Source organism: Aotus nancymaae, unplaced genomic scaffold, assembly GCF_030222135.1.
Source record: "Aotus nancymaae isolate 86718 unplaced genomic scaffold, 86718_ANA_hifiasm-v0.15.2.pri h1tg000059l, whole genome shotgun sequence".
NCBI classification, from domain to species: domain Eukaryota; kingdom Metazoa; phylum Chordata; class Mammalia; order Primates; family Aotidae; genus Aotus; species Aotus nancymaae.
This window is the reverse complement of record NW_026988473.1, coordinates 69726311-69744684: the sequence shown is the minus strand read 5'-3', so window position 1 is coordinate 69744684 and position 18374 is coordinate 69726311. Positions and strand designations below refer to the sequence as shown.

Sequence of the window (18374 nt, the reverse complement as noted above, 5' to 3'; positions counted from 1 at the left end):
GTTACCACATTTTTAAAATGAGCATGTTAAAGACTTTACACACCAAAAGGAAAAAAAATACTCTTGAAAGTTTGTAGCTATTAGTCTTACTTATATTCAGAGGAATATGTTTTGAGTCAAGCAGAGATACTAGGACCTGTCATCCCTGTTGTCATTGTTATTTACTTATAAGGAAGATGGGAGTCAGTATCTTTTAACTTGATATTTCTCATTTTTTAGCCTCCACAAATGGGAAGTGTCCCTGTAATGACGCAGCCCACCTTAATATACAGCCAGCCTGTCATGAGACCACCAAACCCCTTTGGCCCTGTATCAGGAGCACAGGTATTATACACTACATGTAACTGTGGTAATGTGCTTGATTTGGAAGCAATATGATACTAAAAAAAACCCTTTTATACGACTTGGGAAACGAGTTACTAGCACTTTTCTTCTTCATTACAGATATTGCTTGCATCATATCTTTCTTATCTAAGAGCTTTTAGGAATACTGATTATTTGGAGGGAAAGGATAAGTAGATAGCAAATACTAAAAATGGAAAATTCTTGATGACTTATAGTTGGTGGATCCAGAGGATGATTTTTCTGAGATTAAGGAGCCTACTTGTTCTTCATGATTCTGGCGTACTATCCTTTGTGAACCCCTCAAAACCATTAACTCAGGAGCATTATAGTTCTTGGCTAATGGCTATAGAATGATGCTACAGCAGGTTGTGTTGCGCTTGAGATGTTTGGGAAACTCTTGGCAAGTCTCCACAAAGTTTTGGATATTATTTTTTCATTAGATAACTTTCTACCACTGAGGATTGGGTTCAAAAACAAGCCAATAAGAGGAGTCAAGAAGCTTGAAATGTCATGCTAAACTAGATTGTTTAATCCAGTAGCTTTCCTCTTTACTTGTTTCTAAGGCTTTTCTCTCCCAGTTCCTAAAAATAAACCATAAATATACATTGTTTTTTATCCCATTATTGTTGCATTAGGATAATCTGATTTTTTTTTTATTTTTAAGGTTTTACCTGTTACAGTTAGAAGAAATAGGATATTCCTTTGTTATTCACATCTCTGGTGGCATACTCTGGGATGAGGCTCTTGTGAAGTGATAGGATGGCTTATCCTTCTCTGCCTGCAGCTCTGCTCATACTATTTGACATTAAGAAATAGTTAATTATATGCAATTGTTAGAACACTCCTCCTTTTCTTAAATGGTTTCTAATGCTAACCGATTGGTTACTGTATGTGTTTAATGCTTATTTGAAAACACTTGAATGAGCATTTGGTTAATGGACTTGTTATTCCCCTTCCACTTGAAAGCATATGTATTACATTTGCCAAAGCATACAGTCTTACATTGCCACAATTAGTGTATTTGATCCAATTTGAATCTAGTCTCTATGCATAGTAGTCCCCTCTTCTCTTTGGGGGATATGTTCCAAGACCCACAGTGGATGCCTGAAAATGGGATAGTACTGACCCATATATATGCTATATATACATAACTATGATAAAGGTTAATTTATAAATTAAACACGGTAAGGTAATAATGAATAATAAAATAGAACAGTAACAATATACTGTAATAAAAGTTGTGATAATGTGTGCTGTTGCTCATAGACATGCTTGCTCTCTCCATCTCTGCCTTTATCTCTCTTGAACTGTCTTACTATCCTCTACTTACCTGTATTCATACCATGATTCACTTTGGGTAACTGAAACCACAGAAAGTGAAACCGTGGACTGTATTTCATAGACTAGTTAAGCATAGGCAATCCTTTCATATTTCAGCCTTTTAAAATATGACATCTCTTAATAAATTGATAACTGTTGGCTGAGAGTGGGTAGTGAATTTAGTTCTGTTTTAAGAGGTAAAATTCATGTTGGTTGCAATTAATACGTTTACCCACATGCCTTTCTTTTTTGTCACCTCCCTTTATCCATGTTAAAATGACTGTCTTCTTGTTCTTTAATCAGTTAAATATTTACAGTGACAATTGAAAATAGCTTGGAGTCAGGGTAATTGACACAGTCATTACTTCTATAAGTCAGTTTTTATGCATTCATTTTTATAAAATAGACTGAGTATTTATAGTAACCACTACTGAACTTTTTACCAGCAGCATTCTGATTACTGGTTTAACTTGATAACCTTTAAAGAAGTATATTGATGATTTCCCTGTCTGTTGTAGATGTTTTCTTGATATACAGTTATGTCTTTTTCATGTCCTTTGGTTTTTTGTACATTTAACTTCAGATATGTATCATTTACTTTAAAAATTATTATTTTTTTTTGCTATAAGAAACTAAGTGATAGAAACCTAAATGTATTTAAGTAATTTTTTTTAAGCTATAGTCCATGCTAAAGACTTACTAGAGACCTTGGACTTCAGAAATTTTTTTTCCTGATACGTAAACCGTTCACCCAAAATGCATCTTGATTTGCTGACTCTTGTCAGAATATACTGCTACCATAAGCTTGGATACTATCAGACAATTTTCAGTTACTTTCACGTACATTATTTTACCTGATTCTTTAAGGTGGATGGGTCTTCTGTCACCGTCACATTTTATAGGTAAAGAAAACAGACTTGGAAAGGTTCTTCAACTAATTAAGCGATGAAATCAACTTATCCCCAGGTGTCTCAGATTCCTAGTCCAGTGTTCTTTTTTACCACTGTCTTCTCGTGGGACTGAGCCCTTAATGGCCAATACAGTAGCACCATCTTCTTTTGTCAGCAGTGAACACTCTGCAGATTCCTTAGGTTTTTCGGCTAGATTGTAAACCACATTTATACATTCAGGATGTAACTACTATAGTTGTAAAGAATGTCCTTTACAATTTTGGGTAATACCTTCAACCTGGAAACATTGTGTATGAGTTTTGCTTTTTAAAAAAAAAAAAATGTGATTTTTTTTTTTTTTTAATGTTGGCAAAAATCTACCTTTAAAAAGTTGCTTGTTGGCTGGGCACGATGACTCACACCTGTAATCCCAGCGCTTTGGGAGGCCCAGGTGGGTAGATCATCTGAGGTCAGGAGTTCAGCCCAGTCAACATGGTAAAACCCTGTCTCTACTAAAAATACAAAAATTTGCTGGGCATGGTGGCACACACCTGTAATCCTAGCTACTCGGGAGACTGAGGCAGGAGAATTGCTTGAACCCAGGAGGCAGAGATTACATTGAGCCAAGATCGCACACGTTGCACTCCAGACTGGGCGACAGGAGCAAAACTTCATCTCAAAAAAAAAAAAGATTTCTGGTTGCCTAGCATCTGCTCTTGTTTTGTTTTGTTTGAGACAGGGTCTCTCCTTGTCACCCTGGAGTACAGTGGTATGATCTTAGCTCACTGCAACTTCCACCTCCCAGATTGAAGCCATTCTCCTGCCTTGGCCTCCTGAGTAGCTGAGATTACAGGTGTGTGCCACCACACCTGGCTAATTTTTGTATTTTCTGTAGAGATGGAGTTTTGCCGTGTTGCCCAGGGTGTTCTCGAACTCCTGAGCTCTAGCAGTGCACCCACCTCAGCCTCCTAAAGTGTTGTGATTACAGGTGTGAGCCACCGCACTCAGCCAGCATCTGTTCTTAACCTAGGTTTTATGTCCTGTTGCCTTCTGAAACCCACATAACCCTTTCACAGAAACACCAGAAAGTGCCAGAATTTCGTTGTGCATGAGAAGAAACAGAGACAGAAATACGTTTTCCTAATTACTTTTTATCAGAAGAGAAGTGAATGAGAACATTAGGGTATTAGTTTCTATTTGAGAGATAAAATTTGGAATGAGTACTTAAGTATTACTGGAAAAGCAAATGAAGCAAATTGATAACTAGAAAAATAAAATCAGGCAGCAGTGAAATGGCTCAAAGAAGCTTTAGTCTCTCTACATAGTCATCTGAGTAATTTGAAAGTCAGAATCTTAAATTTGTTAATGTTACTTTTAATTCTTTTTTGAATTCCTTTGTTCTCCATGTATCTAATCACAAAGTCCCACTAATTGTTCCTCTGCTATAATTAGATCCACCCTTCTCCTTGCATTCTACAACTTTCACCCAATCTTAGAACCTCTTTATTCATGCTTGTAGTCACCCATGTTCTCTGCCTCCTCGATTTAATCCTTTTTGTAGATACTGGAATAATCTCCTGTAGGCAGTATTTGTAGTACCTGTCTCCATAATCAAACATTTAAGGAGGTGAATTTTTTTTGTGTGTGGGTGACAGAGTCTCACTGTGTCCCCCAGGCTGGAGTGCAGTGGTGCAGTGTTGGCTCACTGCAACCTCCACCTCCTGTGTTCAAGTGATTCTCCCGCCTCAGCTTCCCCAGCAATTGGGATTACAGGCACACACCACCGTGGCCAGCTAACTTTTTTTTTTTTTTTTGTATTTTTAGTAGAGGTGGGGTTTCACCATGTTGGCCAGGCTGATCTCAAACTCCTGGCCTCAAGTGATCCACCCACCTGGACCTCCAAAAGTATTGGGATTACAGGTGTGAGTCACTACACCCAGCGTGAGGAGATGAATCTAAATATAACTGAACATTTAAAGCCTTTTCATAGGTTTCCACCCATCTTAAAACTACCTCATGAAGTCTCCTTATTTATAAGAGTAATAATGAGTTAACAGAATATTAAAGTTCTTCAATTCTATACTTTTACAATTCTCATTAAGTATCCAGTGTTCTGCTGTTATTTTTCTTTTCCAAAAGTCCTTCACCTGCCATAAAGTGGCTTTACTCTTTGTCCAGTCTTCAGTCATCTCTTGTCCCTTTTGTATCCTCATGAGATCTGGAATTCTTTTCCTTATTTTGCATTATTTTTTCGTACAGACCGTGTGATTATCTGGCATCAATCCAGTCTAACAAGGGACTTTTTTTTTTTTTTTTTTTTTTTTTAGACGGAGTTTCGCCCTTTTTACCCCAGGCTGGAGTGCAATGGCGCGATCTCAGCTCACCGCAACCTCCGCCTCCTGGGTTCAGGCAATTCTCCTGCCTCAGCCTCCTGAGTAGCTGGGATTACAGGCACACGCCACCATGCCCAGCTAATTTTTTGTATTTTTAGTAGAGACGGGGTTTCACCATGTTGACCAGGATGGTCTCGATCTCTTGACTGCGTGAGCCACCGCGCCCGGCCCCGCAAGGGACTTCTTTACTAAACTATAAGCTTCATTCATGAAGGCAAGCTTCTCTGTGGCATGTTTACTTCTCTGTCCTAGTTCCTAGAACAGTGCCTGACTTACGGTTTTTGGATATTATTTGTTAAATAAATGAATCACCTTGTAAGCTTACCTTTTTCATCATATAACTTAGTCTGCCCCTCCTTCATCTCTCATTTCAGTTACTTGTAACCATTATAATAACTTACAGTGGTGTTTAAAATTTGTTTAATTTATTGGCTAATAGTTATGGTGAGCCAGAACGTTAGAAGGCTCACCTGAGGAATGAGGACAGCTTTAACTTCATGCTTGAATAATTTTAATAATTAAAAATTAAATTGTTGGCCGAGTACAGTGGTTCATGCCTATAATATTAGCACTTTGGGAGGCTGAGGCAGGAGAATCACTTAAGTGCAGGAGTTTGAGACCAGCCTGGGCAACATAGTGAGACCCTGTACCTTTATTTTTTAAAAAGAAAAGAATTAAACTGTTTTTCTTTGAATTGGATGAGGTTTTTCTCATGCTTTAATGTGTCTCTTGGATTAATTTTGTCCATAGAATGCTAGCTGAAACCAAAATAATTTTTCTTAATGAATTATGTTTTAATTGTTCATTCATTGTTTTGTTCTCTTTTTTTCAATTGGATTCAAAAATCATTGAGGGCAGAAATCATCCATCTCTTTGTATGGGGTAAAGTAAATGGTAGTTTAAATGAAAAATGAAATTCCATCAAAATAGAATATTTTAATCAAATCTCAGTTCTACAGCTATTCCCAAAAGTTCTTCCTTGCTCCTTATAGTGTTTGTTTTGAGAACTGTTACTGACCTAAGGTATAATTTGTAGGTTTTGGTCTCTTGCCTGATTACTATTAAATCAAGTTCACATTTTTGAGAGAATCCTAGCCTTCTCAGATACGTTTATCTTGTTTCCATTTAGTGAGACATTCCAGTGTGTTGTGTGTTGTACGTTTTATCTGGGTTACTCTAAGCACTGCATTAGTGCTTGTTTGTGAGAAAGCAGCTAACACCTTGCAGATGGCTGTTAGCTCAGACTTGATTCAGTTCTTCAGGAAATTGTCATTTTGGCTTTAATTTAGTAGACTGCATTGTAGCTTTGAAATTATGAATTCCTATACACATACCCTTTTCTCCCTTTTTTTTTTACTGGATAATTTTTCTGTAATTTTTAGATATTTTCATGGAATTATTGTTTAGAAATGGATATTATGTCTTTATGTTCATGCCTAACATGGCTATCTTTAGTATGTTGTTCTACATTAGTGTATCTTCCTAGATGTTTAACTTCATGGAAAATTCTAGGTCCTTGTGGTTTTCCTTTGGTTTTCTCTTCCATGCTTCCTCCCGGCCTTACTGTTTGGTTGCTTCCTACAGATTGCTAGTGTGTCTGTTTATTAACCTGGGGAGAAAGGGGACTCCTGCTTTCTCTTACTGGTGGTTTATATAAATTGAAATCTCCTTTGCTCACCAGTAGTTCTAAACTCATTCTATAGTTGCAATATGCAGCTATTATGTTACTAAGCATGAAGACAGTTAACCTAGTTAGTTTTAATTTTCTTTTGAAAGTCATTGTGGCATGAAGTAACACTTCTTAAATGAATGCTTATATGGGAGTTTAGGTATTTTTGAAGCTCTTTGATGGTGGGGAGGGTTGTTGTTATCTTATTATTTCCTTATATGAAAAACTCCCACTGATCACATATCAATCCACCTATTTTCCCAAAAGCAATATGAAAAATATAGAGTATTACCTTTGGGCATTTAATTTTAAAATTAAGCATATTAAAGGTTTTGTTGGTTTCTTTTTTGTTGTTTTTGTTTGTTTTATTATTACTATTATTATTATTATTGAGATAGGTTCTCACTCTGTCACCCAGGCTGGAGTGCAGTGACAAGAACATGACTCACTTTAGCCTCAGCCTCCAGGGTAGCTAAGACTGCCAGCACACACCACCATTCCTGGCTAATTTTTAATTTTTTGTAGAGAGAGTGTACATCAGACTGGTCTTGAATTCCTGACCTCAAGCAGTCTTTCCACGTTGGCCTCCCAAAGTGCTGGGACTATAGGCATGAACCACTGGACCTGGCCAAGTTTTGTTGGTTTCTTGACTAGTATTAGGCCTTTTTTAAAAAGGAGAACTGCCAGTTTAGTTTATGGAGGATATGGTTAAAGATGCAAAGTGGATGCTGTTTTTTGTTGTTTGCAGTGGCTAATTTTAAATAAGTCTGACATCAGTTAAGTGTCTAAAAGGAAACAATGGCTTGTTGTGAGTGCTTTTTATCCTTCTAAATGGGAGCACTGTTGCCTTTAGATAGTCTAATAATTTAAGTCTTAGAAAAAAAATAGCCTTTTAAATTACTTTCTTGTATTTAAGAACTAGTGGCTGCTTTTAGGCTTCATTTTGGTTTTGTTTTTTGGGTTTGTTTGTTTGTTTTCTTCTTTTGTGGTGTGTTAATTGTACATATTGGCAGTACTTCTTTTGTCAGCGGATCTGCCCAGCTGGATTTCTGTGAGGAAGGCCTTTTGCCTTGTCAGCAGTGTGTTGTGCTCATTCATCCTTGCCTGCTACAGAATACCATGAGGGAAGTTTCTTTGGAGGTTGGGATGTGGTACCATAGGTGAAAACTAGTTTTGTAGCTCCCAGTATAAACCTGAATCATTCAGAACAGAAATGTTAGGAGTCTCATCTGCTGACCACTATTGCTAACTAGACAAGACCTTGCTTATTACTTGGTTTTTGCTGAGAATATTCTTGAAAAGGTAGAAATCTCATTTCTTGTCTTATTAAAGAAAACCAGAAAGTGTTCTTAAAATCTTGGGTGCCTGTGAAGTTCTGCAGAATCTTCATGACGAACATCAGTGACATGTACAGCACTGTGTCTACAGAAAGCATGGGAATGTATTGTCTCACGTTTACCAGAAAAGTTCCTTTAAAAAATTATGTCTCTACTCCCATTTTAACTTTTTCCTGTAAATTCAGTATAGCCATAAATTCTAGTTGAATTAAAATTAACTGGGATAGCAGAGTTTGGAGAGGAAAAAAAACACCAGCCTTGGAACCAGCAGACCTACATTAGAGTCTATGTTATAGTTTCCCAGGACTGCTGTAACAAAGTACCACAAACTTAATAGCCTAAAGTGACAGAAATTTGTTCTATATCACTTTTGGAGAAATCAAGGAATCGGCAGAGCCATACTCCCTCTGAGTTTTCTAAAGGAGGAGGCTTCGGCTTTTCCAGCGTTTGGTAGCCCCAGTCATTCCATAGTTTGCAGCTATAGCCGTTTAATTGCTACCTGTCACATGGTATTCTATGTGTCTCTACCTCCATGTGCCTCTCTTATAAGGACACTTATCATCAAGTTAGGACCACTCCAATGACCTCATTTTAACTTGATTACATCTATAAAGACCCTATTTCCAAGTAGGGTCAAATTTATTGGCACCTGGGGTTAGGACTTCAACACATTTTTGGTGGGGGGTCACAATTCAACAGTCTTTACTTCTCAACTAACCGTGTGTTAAGGGCAAATTCTCTGTGTAACTTTGAGTCTTATTTTCCTTATTTGTAAAATTGTGGTATTACTTTTTGTACTTTATCATTTTGCTGTAAGGATCAAATGAAAATATTTGAAACTGACTAAGAAAATTTTAAAAGGTTGCCCTATTTTTAGAAATTGTCCCTATTCCCTGAATTGTCCTCATTCTCTAATTCTAAGAGGACAGTTGGGCACAGTGACTCACACCTGTAATCTCAACACTTTCAGAGGCTAAGGTAGAAGGATCACTTGAGCCCAGAAATTGGAGGCTGCAGTTGACAACGATTACCACTGTACTCCAGCCTGGGCAACAGAGCTAGACGCTATCTCTGGAGGAAAAAAAAAAGTTTTAGAGAGGTTCGGATACAACATACATCCAAAATGGAATGCTCGCAGGTCACTGTGTGGCATCTCCTAAGACAAGGTTAATGTTGGCATAACTTTGTTATGTTGTTAACCGGCAGAAACCCAAGGTGAGGTTTTGTTGAGCATAAATACAAGAAGCAATTATTTGTGGTACTAGACTTAACCCAAAGGACAGACCCCTGCATGTGTATAGTAGAGAAATCTTGTCTTTTAGCCCTGTCTCACAGAGGAAGCTGAGAAATAACATTATCTTTAATATAAATAAATGAAATACAATGCTGTATATTTATATCCCTAAGCAACTGGATTCAGTGTACCACTAATGGTCTGGCCATCTTTTAAATGTTACCCCAAAACAGCCTAACTGTTCTGTGACTCAGCGTCTCTGTGGAATCCTCTTTAGTAGCACCATGGTCTCTAAATGTTTTGATTACACAGCAGGATTAGGAAAACGTGTTTGAAGCATTGTCTTAGCCTGTTTGTGCTGCTGTAACAGAATACCATAGACTGGGTAGTTTATAAAGAACAGAAATTTATTGGCTCACAGTTCTATAGGCTGAGAAGTCTAGTATCAAGGTACTGGCATTTGTCAAGGGCTTTCTTGGTGCATGATAACATGGTGGAAGGCATCACATGACAGGCAGAAAGGCAGAGAGAGAAAACAAAAGGGGGCAAACCCACTCTCTTGAGAACCTAAATACTTCTTAAAAGTCCTAACTCTTAATACTGTTTACAGTGGCAGCTGAATTTAAACAAGAGTTTTGCAGAGAACAAACACTCGAAACCATAGCAAGCATGTAGCATTATTGTGTGTATTAATAGGTTACCTACATATATTTCTACCTGCAATATATGAGGTACATTAAAAACATGAAAAAATCGGATTTTTTTTTTTTTTGAGACAGTCTCTTACTGTCACCCAGGCTGTAGTGCAATGGCGTGATCTTGGCTCACTGCACTCTCCACCTCCTGGGTTCCTGCAATTCTCCTTCCTCAGCCTCCCAAGTAGCTGGGACTGCAGGCATGTGACACCATGCCCAGCTAATTTTTTTCGTATTTTTAGTAGAGACTGGGTTTCACCATGTTGGCCAGGATGGTCTCAATCTCCTGACCTCGTGATCCGCCCGCCTCGGCCTCCCAAAGTGCTGGGATTACAGGTATGAGCCACCTTACCCAGCAAAAATAGGAATTTTTTAAATAGGGCAGTTGTAATAATTTATTTGTACATCCCACTTTCAAGACTGTTTTTAGATGTAGCTTGTTTGTCACCAAAAGGCATTTTAATTTAGCACATTTTAGAATGCGGACAGTGTATGTGTAAGTGACTGCTAGTTGTTGAACAAGAGACTGATAAAGTGGTTCCTGCACCTGAGGAGCCTAAAGGTGAATGTAAGACAGATACACAAGTGACTGGTTGATGATAGAATGAGAGCCCTTAAAAGAAAGACATACAGCTGAAGAGCGAGAACAACAAAGAGGCAATGACATTTAAGCTAGGCCTGTTATAACTGTAGATGAACATTTGATGTTAGGTAGTAGGGAAGATGAAACTATGAACATTTAAGTTACTTAATATATGCCAGGCAACATGCTGGTTGCTTATGTTCATTTAATTCTCAAGACAACCATAAGCGGGGATACAGGTTTTGGGCCTGGTATTCTAAACCTAATCTTAAAAGAGAGTCAGGATTAGATTCAGATCCATCTTTCTACAAAACCTGGCACTGTCATTCCAGGCAAAGGGAGTATATCCATTTTTCTCTTAAGATGTTGACTTTGCCAATGCAACAAAATGAATCTCTACAGCATTGTTAAGTTGCTACCCAGGCTTTTGGATGACTGAAAAATTCAAATGTAAAGATGTGGCATAGTTGGTTCTCTTAAGAATTTTAAGTACAGCCAAATGATATGTCACAGATTTTTTCCTAAATATTCAACCATTCTCTCATAAGCTTTTAATTGTGCTAGCCCGACTTTCTAAAATTGTTGCTGTTTTCATGTTCTGACATGAATTTTGTTTGTTTGTTTGTTTGTTTGGTGCTTAACAGGAGTAAAATGAAGGAGTAACCAATTTTGTTTTATGATATTTAGTCTTTCAGTAGACTTTTTGTTGTTGTTGTTTACCTTCTTTAAGCTAGGTGTGTTTGTCCTTTATTAAAGTCAGTTTGAAACAGCCCGGAGAATTTTGCAAGATCTTTACTTTAAAAAAATTTAAAAAGCCAGGTATGGTGGTGCTTGCCTGTAATCCCAGCTACTTGCGAGGCTGAGATGGGAGGATCACTTAAGCCCAGGAAATTGAGGCTTCAGTGACCCATGACCGCACCACTGCACTCCAACCTGGGTGACTGAACAAGACACTGTCGATAGATTGTATTAAACACACTCTATAACCAAAAAATCATTGCTCTGGATATAAAGCAAAGATTTTGCTAACATTGTGTCATATTTTTCTTAAAGATTGATTAGAGTAGTGGAAAAGGACAGAAGGAATTTAAGAGATACTGTCATCAACTACTTGCAGATTTTAGCATTTTTATTTATATGCTGCTCTTCTCATTTCATTTTTCTATACATGAGAAAAGACTATGTATTGGACCCCTAAGACTGACCACTTTAAGACATCTTCAGTTGTGACATATAGGTCATTTTGATTTGAACAAACTTATAGCTATACCAATTTTGTTTGGCTCTGTGGGAATTTTGGGATAGAGAATGTTATTTGAAGTAAATAGGTAAAGGGTCTTTGGTTTTTTTTGTTTTGTTTTAATTTTATTTTGCTAGATACCTGGTGTTGTAAGAGTAGGGCTTAACTGGAATGATCAATCATGATTTGTCTTAGTGTCCAGAACAACAAATTACGTATGCTCACTTGTAAAATTTGGTGATTTTGTGATTAATGTTAATGACCATTTTTTGGTTGCTGGTTTGTGTTTTTAATTTTTTATCCTCTAATACTTTAACCTTGCCTTTTTATGTTTCTTAGCAACCCTACATCATGTTCTTTAATTTACTCACAGTAATAAGTAGAATCGAGTCAGCTCTTAAAGTTTTAAAATCCTTCCACTTCTCAGCCACCAAGATCCCATTGCCTCTTCATGCTATTTTGTTCTTGATTTTCCTGAGCAGTAATTGGGCTACTGAAGCACATTTCTTTTTCTTATTTACTCTCTGAGGTGACTACTTTCTCACTGGTGCATGGTGTGTCTGTGCTTTGGAATAGATGTCAGGGAGGGGTAGAATGGTCAGGGGCTGCTGGTGTCCCACTCCTTGGAGCTGTGCAGTCAAGCTAGCCCTGGCTATGATTTCATCTGCTTATTGTGGATATTGATGATAAGAAACTTATTCCAGGGATGTCATCTTGTTTTCTTATTGGTGGTCTCGATCATGTTTTAGTTTAGCTACAGTTTTATGGACCTAAGACATGTGTATGTATGTGTTTTACTAATTTAAGAGACTACTAGAAGTTCTAGTCAGAAACCAGCTCTTTTTCCCAAGGGAAAATGATCCTTTTCAACATTGTTTATAAACCTCTAGAGCTTGTCTAGCAGTATGCTCACCTATTGAGAATAGATTTGTCTCTTCTATATTCTTCAGGGGCATTTTACTTTGGGTCAGGTGTTCAGACTGCTACCCGCATGAAAATATGTGACTTAAGAAGGTATTTCAGTGTGGGGCTGTCATAGGAAACTTCAGATTTTAGATGCAGTCTATCTGTGATAAATAGAATTTGCTATTACTGTTGTTTTAACTTTAGGTGAAAGAAAATTTGCTTTGGAGAGAAACCAAGTTAATCTTGGAGATAAATGTGGATGTTGGACTCCCTCACTTTACTTGAAATCATTCTGCGTTTCAATGTTCATCTGTGGTTGCACTGAAGAGTGAGGAGAGGGAATCTTTCCAATAGTTAGAGCTTAATTTGTCTCTTCATGGATGATATTTGAAACCTCAAGCCCAGGCATGCTGCCCTGTCCTCCCATCTGTAGCTGCCTGCGTGATTCCATCATCCTTCCATTTGTCTCTTCCCATTGTCTTTGAACATTTGTTTCTGGGAACAAGATATGGATTAGGAAAATTACTCAACCACGAGTATAACTGATGCCTATAAATGGATCTTGGCATCCAGAACAAATTGTATATACTAGTGATGTAATATTTGCTGCAGCTCATTGGCTGTTCATTCTCTAAATGAACTAATGAATAAGTGCTTTTCCTTAAAATGAAAAACAAAAGAGGTAGAAAGAAATGAAATCACTTGGGACCAGCAAAGAAATCTTCTATAGGATTTGAATGTTGAAGTATTAATTAAAACTATTTCCAGTTTGTCAACTTTTATTGCTCATTTGGACATCCCCTAAAGGATAGCTCATTTTCTAATAGTTCTGTGCTTACATGCTTTGTAATCTTATACAGAGGAAGAAAAGGAATTAAAAGTTTGTTCCAAAGTAAAATGGTTCATGTTGGGTTTGAAATGCTCATGTCAGCTGAATGAAGGGGATACATGTATGAAAATTAACATCTTCAGGCGCAGTGGCTCACGCCTGTAATCTCAGCTCTTTGGGAGGCTGAGGTGGGTGGATCACCTGAGGTCGAAAGTTTGAGACCAGCCTGACCAACATGGAGAAACTCCCGTCTCTACTAAAAATACAAAATTAGCTGGGCATGGTGGCGCATGCCTATAATCCCAGCTACTTGGGAGGCTGAGACAGGAGAATTGCTTGAACCCGGGAGGCGGAGGTTGCAGTGAGCTGAGATCGCACCATTGCACTCCAGCCTGGGCAACAAAAGCAAAATTCTGTCTCATAAAACAAAAAACAAAACAAAAAAATTCTGACTTTTCAGCTAAAGAAAATTAAAAAAAAAAAATTAACTTCTTTGTTCTTAAGGAATAGTATATATTTGGGAGAATAAAGATACACACTGAGTTCAGTGGTTTACTTGCCTTACAGTATATTCAAATTAAACAATAGGAGCAGATTCTAAGAATCAAGTAAATAAATCCAAATAGAAAGCAGAATCACAGATCTTAAGTATTCCACATATTCAGGGCAGTATGTGGCAGTTACAGTAGGTGACCTAAGGTCCCTTTCACCTCCCACAGTATGTGTGTCAGTTGCAATGTCTCCACATAAACGAGCAGGAAGCAACTTTCTGTAAAAAGTGTGTGAACTGAGGACAGGACTTTCTACACTTATAAAGAAAGAAAGGAAAGAATATTGTAGCTAGATGTGTTTGGTCTGGACTGAGGTCAGAGTTTGCGCAGCTTTGGACAGATAGCCTGGACACAGGAAACTATGTTCTCTCAATTTTAAAAAATGCAATTATGTATTCCTTCCCCTATCCTCCACACCCCACCCCCGATACACTCAAAATTCTTAACCATGGTATCAAGCTTTTTGGATAAAAGACTTCATTCCTTTGAAATTTCAGAAGCAAGAGTTTGTTTTCTGAAAAACACATGCCATTGCTTACCTTTTAACTTGACATGTGACTGAAACTTGTCTTAACAATCCATTTTCTACAAAAGCTGCCCTTATATTTATTAAAGATGACAAAACAAAAACCACTTCTTCTTTCATACATTTTCTGCTTTCATGTTCTGTCATTCTGAGATCTTTTTTTCTTTCCCTCTCTCTGTCTTCTTTCCCCCCAGCTGTCGGCAGCATCCAGTCCCTCCAGTCACAGTCCTCACAGAGCTTCAGGAAAGGACCCTTTTGCAGAGCTCTCTTTGGAGGATTTCTTATAAATCACTTTAGGTATTGCTGCTTGTTGTGGGAGATGGGGACTTAAATACTTAAAAAGAATTACCAAACACTAAGGATAATCCACACTTCTCTTTCATTTCTTTAAAGGACTCTAGGTTCCCTCTCTTCCTCCTCTTCCTCTGTTCTTTAGGTACAAAATGAAAAGATAGGACATAAGGAAAAACAACTTTTGGAAAATATCTTTAACATAATTATTTAATGTAATCTCACCCACTGTTCACAAATGGATGAGATCAGATAAAGTTTGCTTTTTAATTAAGGGCAAGTGAATACTTAAGCCCTTCTGCACATGATCCACCCTGCCTCTGTTTGCTGGAAGACAGTGTAATTTGTTCTTCTTGGGGCTCTAGCCTCCAGTTTAGTTATACCTTCTAGATCTTTGGGAGTTTATAGTCTTCTGATTTGGCAAGTTTATTAGCATATCTGCTTCAGTAATAGATCTTTGACTGGGCAGTTTAAGGGAAATCGTGGGTGAAATATCTGAATGAACAGTGGTACCCTATTGAAAAGTATTTTTTATGGCTCTTTTGGATTTTTTTATGTTAATAAAAACGACTTAGTATAATATTATTGTTCCCTTTATTACCTTTAATTGTATATCATTTGGAAATAATATTCAAATTTTGCTTTCCCAAATGAGATTTAGCGTGTGGTATTTGTGCTTATGGAGAGATTTTTCTGAATTCGTCATAGAAATATAGGTCATTGATCTTTCTTCTCCTCCTCCACAAGCTGCTCCTCAATTTTTAGTAATTAAGTATTTGGCCTGGACATGGTTGCTCATGCCTGTAATCCCTGGGAGGCTGATGCAGGAGGATCACTTGGAGCTAGTAGTACAAGACCAGCCTGGGCAATATGGTGAGATCCCAGTCTCTACTCTCCGCTTCCCCTCCCCTCAAAAAAATTAGCCAGGTGTAGTGGTAGCACGATCTCAGCTTACTGCAACCTCCACCTCCCAAGTTCAAGTGATTCTCCTGCCTCAGTTTCCCAAGTAGCTGGGATTACAGTCACCCGCCACCACACCTGGCTCATTTCTGTATTTTTGGTAGAGACGGGGTTTCACCATGTTGGCCAGGCCTGTCTTGAATTCCTAGCCTCAGGTGATCTGCTCACCTCAACCTCCCAGAGTGCTGGGATTACAGGCATGAGCTGCCATGCCCAGCCAGTGAGCTTTGATCAAGCCACTGCAATCCAGCCTAGGCAGTTAGAGCAAGACTCTTGTCTCAAAAACTACCACCACAATAAAAAACATTTGGAATTCCTTATATGCATCAAATATTGAGCTCTCTGGCACATAAGTTGATAATACTGACTTTGTTTTATAAGCAGGGTTTGTGATAAGCATGTTTTGAACACTTCTGGGCCAGCTAAATGCTAAAGACCACAAAGCATTTTTATTTATGAGAAGACATCCTACAATACAATGAATTAACGTATCCCCCTGTTTTTTTTCAGATACAGTTTATGTAACTTGATGGAAGAGAATGGAATTACTCCAAAAAGACAAGTGCTCAAGCAGCAAAATCCTTACTTCCAGCAAAATCCAAACTGCTGTCTCTTAAACTCTTTTCTTCCATTAGAATGCTACAAGTAACTCAGTGAAGGCCCATGAAGGAAATTGGGACTAGTTTATAGGAGAACGTATCAATACAGTTTATAAAGCCAAGAATTGCTATGATTTAAGACTAAGATCTGTCTTTTTGGTGACTAACCCTTCAGTTCTTTCAACTCTTGTTAATACCCATAATCAGTAACCTATCAAGAAAAGCCCTTATTTGGAAAGTGTGAAATCTGTATTTGGAAAAGCTGCCTGGAGAGAAGAACTGTGTCCTTTACTGTATTTTAACAGGACTCTTTTGGGGGAATCAAAATTAAAATTCTTAATTATGCATTATCTTTCTTTTCTCCAGTCCTCACAAATATACAGCAATAGTAACTGAAATTAACTGTTCTTTTTTTAAAAAAAAATTATATTCAGTTTGCAGTAGACATTCCTTAAGTATTTGTATTTATTTATGATTATCAATTTTACGTAACATTAATATTGTATCAAACCTCCTTACGAAAATGAGTATGGATGTGCACAGTATGTTTGATTTTTATCCACAAGAATGAATCTGATTCAGAATGCTTTTCTCAGCTGACATACAGAGCACTAAATATTTTAAGGCAAGTCCATAGGTCTGAATCTCTTGAGAATTCTCAGTCTCTATGGGATTTAGGGAAGCATTATAAATGCATTAATCCTTATAGTCAATTCTGTGCCTAGGGTTTTGCCAGGGAACAGTTCACTGACTAGGAAAAGCACTACATTTTAAATTCAGCATTAGTGCATTGGGAAGGATCTTTACTGCTTTGTGCTTGGCATGTCATTATTTTCCATTTGACATTAGGGCCTTTCCAAAATGAATGTGAGGAATTGCTTTCACTTCAAGACTTTCCTTCTTTTCACTAAAACTCTAGAAGGTGTTACAAGGGGGAGGGAAGGGGGGCAAAGTCCTTGAACTTTTTATTTGGCTTGTGCCATGTTATAATCATGTACCTTTTAAATAAGGGGAAATAGTATCGTTAATGTCTAGCCAAGAGTTTAGTAAGTGAATTAAACTGCACTGTTGATCGGTGCTTTCTGTAAATACATCTTAACATTCGGGTTGAGAGGGGCCTTAAGAAGGACAGTTCATTGTAGGAAAGCAATTCTGTACATGAGTTTAAGCATTCTTGTTGCATTGTCTCTGCAGATTCTATTTTTGTTTACAATATTAAAATGTATGTTAGCAAAATGGGTGGATTTTCAAATAAAATGCAGCTTCCACAAAACTTTTGTTATGGTATTCTGGTGTGAGGTGCATTTTCATTTTCCCTTTCTCTTTTTAATTATCAGTATCATCATTTTTCCCTAATAAAAGTATACCCAGGTAATTATATTTGTTGATTTAGTAACATGGAAGGTTTGTTTTGTATAAATTTTCAAAAAGATATCTTTACACTTTTACCTTGTGGACTCTTATTGATAAACACAACTACTTATTAAAATTGTTCACTTTTTGTCTTTTGATCAGATGCCTTTAGTCAGGTAAGTTTAAAGGGTAATATGCAGTTGAGTTTAACATATCATTACTTATAATTATGTCTGCCAAAGAAACCTTTGATTGTATCATGTTGCCTATTTAATTGTCTGTAGGGTTCAGAGTACATGATAAAGGATTAAAAACTTTGCACTGATAAGTGTCTGCATAATATTTGCTGTGGTTAGAAAAAAAAAATGTGTTCTTAGCCAATAAATTTTACCAGCTTTTTAAGTTACACTTTTATTAAACCATTTTCATGTAAACTGGTAAGTTGTACTTTTATAAGTTACCCTTCTTAACATCACAAATTTTTGTCTCTTCTGGTGTTTAAAGAGGTGTTTTTGTATTTAAGATCTGTGGCTTATTTTCTTTCATGTTGCCTTATTTTTTTTTAGGTGTTTTTCAGTATGTGACGTGCTTCATACCCATTTCCATTTTATTGTTTAAACAGCTTTTGGGCTGCGTTCGATAAGTAGTATCCA

General features: G+C 37.3%; 1 protein-coding gene across 12 annotated transcripts in view; it reads left to right on the top strand.

Annotated features, from left to right (window-relative positions):
• PICALM (phosphatidylinositol binding clathrin assembly protein) overlaps positions 1-17655 on the top strand; it is a 105830-nt gene extending 88175 nt beyond the window's left edge. For 8 of the 12 annotated variants that reach the window (XM_012469491.3, XM_012469489.3, XM_012469490.3 and 5 more), the window contains 3 exons: positions 220-324; positions 14713-14815; positions 16280-16897. In XM_012469491.3, coding sequence (XP_012324914.2) covers positions 220-324; positions 14713-14805 — 198 coding nt within the window. In that variant the 3' untranslated portion in view covers positions 14806-14815; positions 16280-16897. Of the gene's footprint in view, positions 1-219; positions 325-14712; positions 14816-16279 lie in introns of all 12 variants that reach the window. The other 4 variants (XM_012469501.3, XM_012469494.3, XM_012469503.3 and 1 more) reach the window with 2 other exon arrangements.
• Positions 17656-18374: the final 719 nt, after the last annotated feature.